This window comes from Plasmodium fragile (genome assembly GCF_000956335.1).
Source record: "Plasmodium fragile strain nilgiri unplaced genomic scaffold supercont1.84, whole genome shotgun sequence".
Classification (NCBI taxonomy): Eukaryota; Apicomplexa; class Aconoidasida; order Haemosporida; family Plasmodiidae; genus Plasmodium; species Plasmodium fragile.
In genome coordinates, this window is record NW_012192664.1 from 83,861 (window position 1) to 86,969 (window position 3,109).

Here is a 3,109-nt window from a genome sequence, read left to right on the forward strand (position 1 = left end):
TTTTTTTTTTTTTTTTTTTTTTCTTTTCCCCGGATTGTGTGTGTGTGTTTAGGGCTAAGTAGCCATTTTGTTCATCCACTTTGGCGTTTTCATTTATATTTTTTTTTTTTTCTTTTATTTCATTTTGGCTAGCTCCATGTTGAAAAAAAAAATAATCCTTCTTTAAATCATTCAAATTTATGTGGTTCAGGAAATCCGTTCTGATGCTCTCCTTTGGGAAGCCCAGACCTAGATTTGCGCAAATAATGTAGACCTTCTTCACGTTCAGTAGTTCGATATACTTGTACTCGTTAAACCCACCGTAAATAAACTTACCATCCGCATACACGTACACGTAAAAGCTGTAATTACTCAGGAACAACTTCACATAGTTCACGTCATCTCTCATGGCAATTATGTACCACTGGAATTTTGTAAAATCGAGAGTCAAATAAAAGTGGTTAAGTACGTTAATTTCGTGTACACGGTGTAAGTAGTTATTTGAGAAGAAATTCGGAAAATTTTTCATATGCTTTGCAACGCTTTTCGGAAGCAATCCTCCCCCTGTGCCACTTTTTATGCCCTCCCTTTTGTCCTCCCTCATACACATCAAGGGGCCAGACGTCGCAGCGTTCAGGGAGTACAGATACTTGTCAATTGGGGGGTACACCTCCTTTCTATTAATAAACGACACTTCGTAATTGTAATTGAAGGAAGAATCGTAAATAATTTTCTTCTTATATTCATTATACACAATGCAGCTAAAGCTGTTGATGTTGTAATTCAGAGGCCCAACCTTTACGTAGGTGCTTCCCTTAATGTTGTGGTTGCAAATGATCTTAATAACGTTATAGTCGTACATTTCAATGTTCGTGGAAATTTTCACTGGCCGTATGTAGTATTCACTTTTCAGTAAGTGGTGCCCATATTTGTATAAAATTTTGAATATCTTCTTAATGTGTGAGTATAGAGGTTCCTTCTGGTTAAAGTACAGGTCGAGGGGTTGTCCCGTTTCCTTGCTGTAGTGCTCCAAGTACGTGTGCGTGTTGTTTATGTTATTGCCACTGTAGAAGGGGAATATGTTGAGGAACACCCCTCCCTTAGCTAGGAACACTAATATATTGTACGTCAGATCCTTGAAATTTCTTATGTGGCCAATGTAGTTGTTGCTGCTGTATCGGTTCTGGACCCTTTTCACGCCCACGTGAATTTCTCCCTGGGGGGCGTCCTCCGAGGAGTCTTCAGAAAGGTCCTCCTGGTCTGCGGCATGTCCCGTGTCGTCTAGCGTTTCGTCTAATGTGTCGTCCCCCGCTTCGTCCCCCGCTTCGTCCCCCGCTTCGTCCCCCGCTTCGCGCCCCGTGGGGGGTTGCTTTACCTCGTCGAGATTAAAGTTCCTGCTCTCGCGCGGTAGCAGTTCGCTGACCGGGGACACGATCGACGGGGAAGAATCATACACGATGGGGTCCTGGAAGTGTCGTCTCAAAATGCTAGGCGAGTTAACATTATGTATGCTGTACTTGGCACCAGTCCAGACCTGTGACCAGATACAAGGCTTGTTCAACTTTATGCACTCATTGTCAAACCAGTTGTTATGGAAAAAATGATTGTAGCAATTGTTCCCTGCATAAGAGTTAATAAATTCCTCTTTAATATAAGGGTAGTTTGTCGTCAGCGTGTTAATTTTTCCGAAATGCAATTGTACCAATTTGTAAATCTCGTTAATGTACATCAACCCTAATTCGTACTCCTTCAAAATTCTCATATACTGGTTAAACCTAGCATACAAAATATACCCTAGTGTAAGTATGTAGCTCCTTTTAACCCGTTTGAAAAAATTAAGGACACAATTTAAAAACGATTCCCCTTCCGATTTGGAACCCTTAAAATAGCTCTCCACATTGCATATGTTTTTAAAATAATTCCTGCGCTTCAAATTTATAATTACGTACATGTAATAATTATCAAATGTCTTGTCAATGTTCAGGTAGATAATTGGTCCATTATTTATGTTGGAATATTTTTTCAAACGAGGAAGAATGTAATTAAACCATTTTATAGCCCTCTGAAAATAATACAAGCTATATATATTGTTGTATGTATAATATCCCTTTGTATAAGAAGCTTTCTTCCTACCTATTTCATGTTCTATGTCTTCCCTTTTCACATTTTCAGGATCTTCACTTACGACCACACTCCTTCCCTTTCCAAAAAGATTCAAAAATAAGTAATCTCCAATTCTTTTTGTAAATATACTTTTTTTCCTTTCCTTTTCTTTATACACATCCCTAATATACTCATTCAATTTTTTGCTGAACAAAACATAAGTGGGAATATTCGAGTTATATATATTGTCTATGTAGGGCCCTATGTCTAATATAACAAATAGCCCATTGGATGCACAAAAGTTTAGTAAGTAGAAAAGCTTCGACTTGGTTGTATCATAAAAATCTTCCAAGTATTCATTTTCAGGCCAAAACAAAAAGGTATATACTGTATTAAAATTTAACTCCTTTATTTTGTTCAACACTATATAAATGTCCCTCACACTCATATATATATATGGTATGTATGCACCCAAGATGAAGGTTTTCAATTCGTTAATGTAAATTAGCCTATTCACATGAGACACTTCAAACCCATTTCCATTTTGGTTCTTGTCATTTTTGCCTTGACTTTTCTCCTCACATGTGTGCTTTACAAATTTATATGTTATAATGTTCCTTTCCCTTTCTTGCTGTTTCGTTCCAAACAAGTCCCTCAATTTGGACATCACCGAACTTCCTGGACCCTCACTCTTCGGTGTAGTAGAACAAGAACAAACAAAGTCTGTTCCTATACTTAAGCCAAAGAGGTACCAGGAACATAGTAAAACGACGGGGTTCATTTTAAACAGGATGTGCGAGGGGGGGGCAGGGGCTCTTGTTATTGGGCACTCATTTTTGTTGTTCTCCGCATGGCGACCAAGAGAATGATACGCGGGCAAATGTAATTGGGAACAGGTTACCCCCCACGTTATGCCATCCACAAAGTTTATAACGTGTGAAAAGGGAGTCTGCTTTTTTTTTCTGTGCCTCTCTCCACAGCACAACTACGTGCCTCTTTTCTTCGCCTTATTTTTATTTCCCTCCCT

The 3,109-nt window shown here is 38.8% G+C and overlaps 1 protein-coding gene across 1 annotated transcript in view; it reads right to left on the reverse strand.

Moving 5' to 3' along the window:
- The window catches only part of AK88_04962 (uncharacterized protein), a gene marked incomplete at both ends in the record, with an annotated part of 6,525 nt that extends 3,662 nt beyond the window's left edge, over nt 1-2,863 (reverse strand). The window contains one exon of the mRNA XM_012482566.1: nt 80-2,863. Coding sequence (XP_012337989.1) covers nt 80-2,863 — 2,784 coding nt within the window. The remainder of the gene's footprint in view (nt 1-79) is intronic.
- Nucleotides 2,864-3,109: the final 246 nt, after the last annotated feature.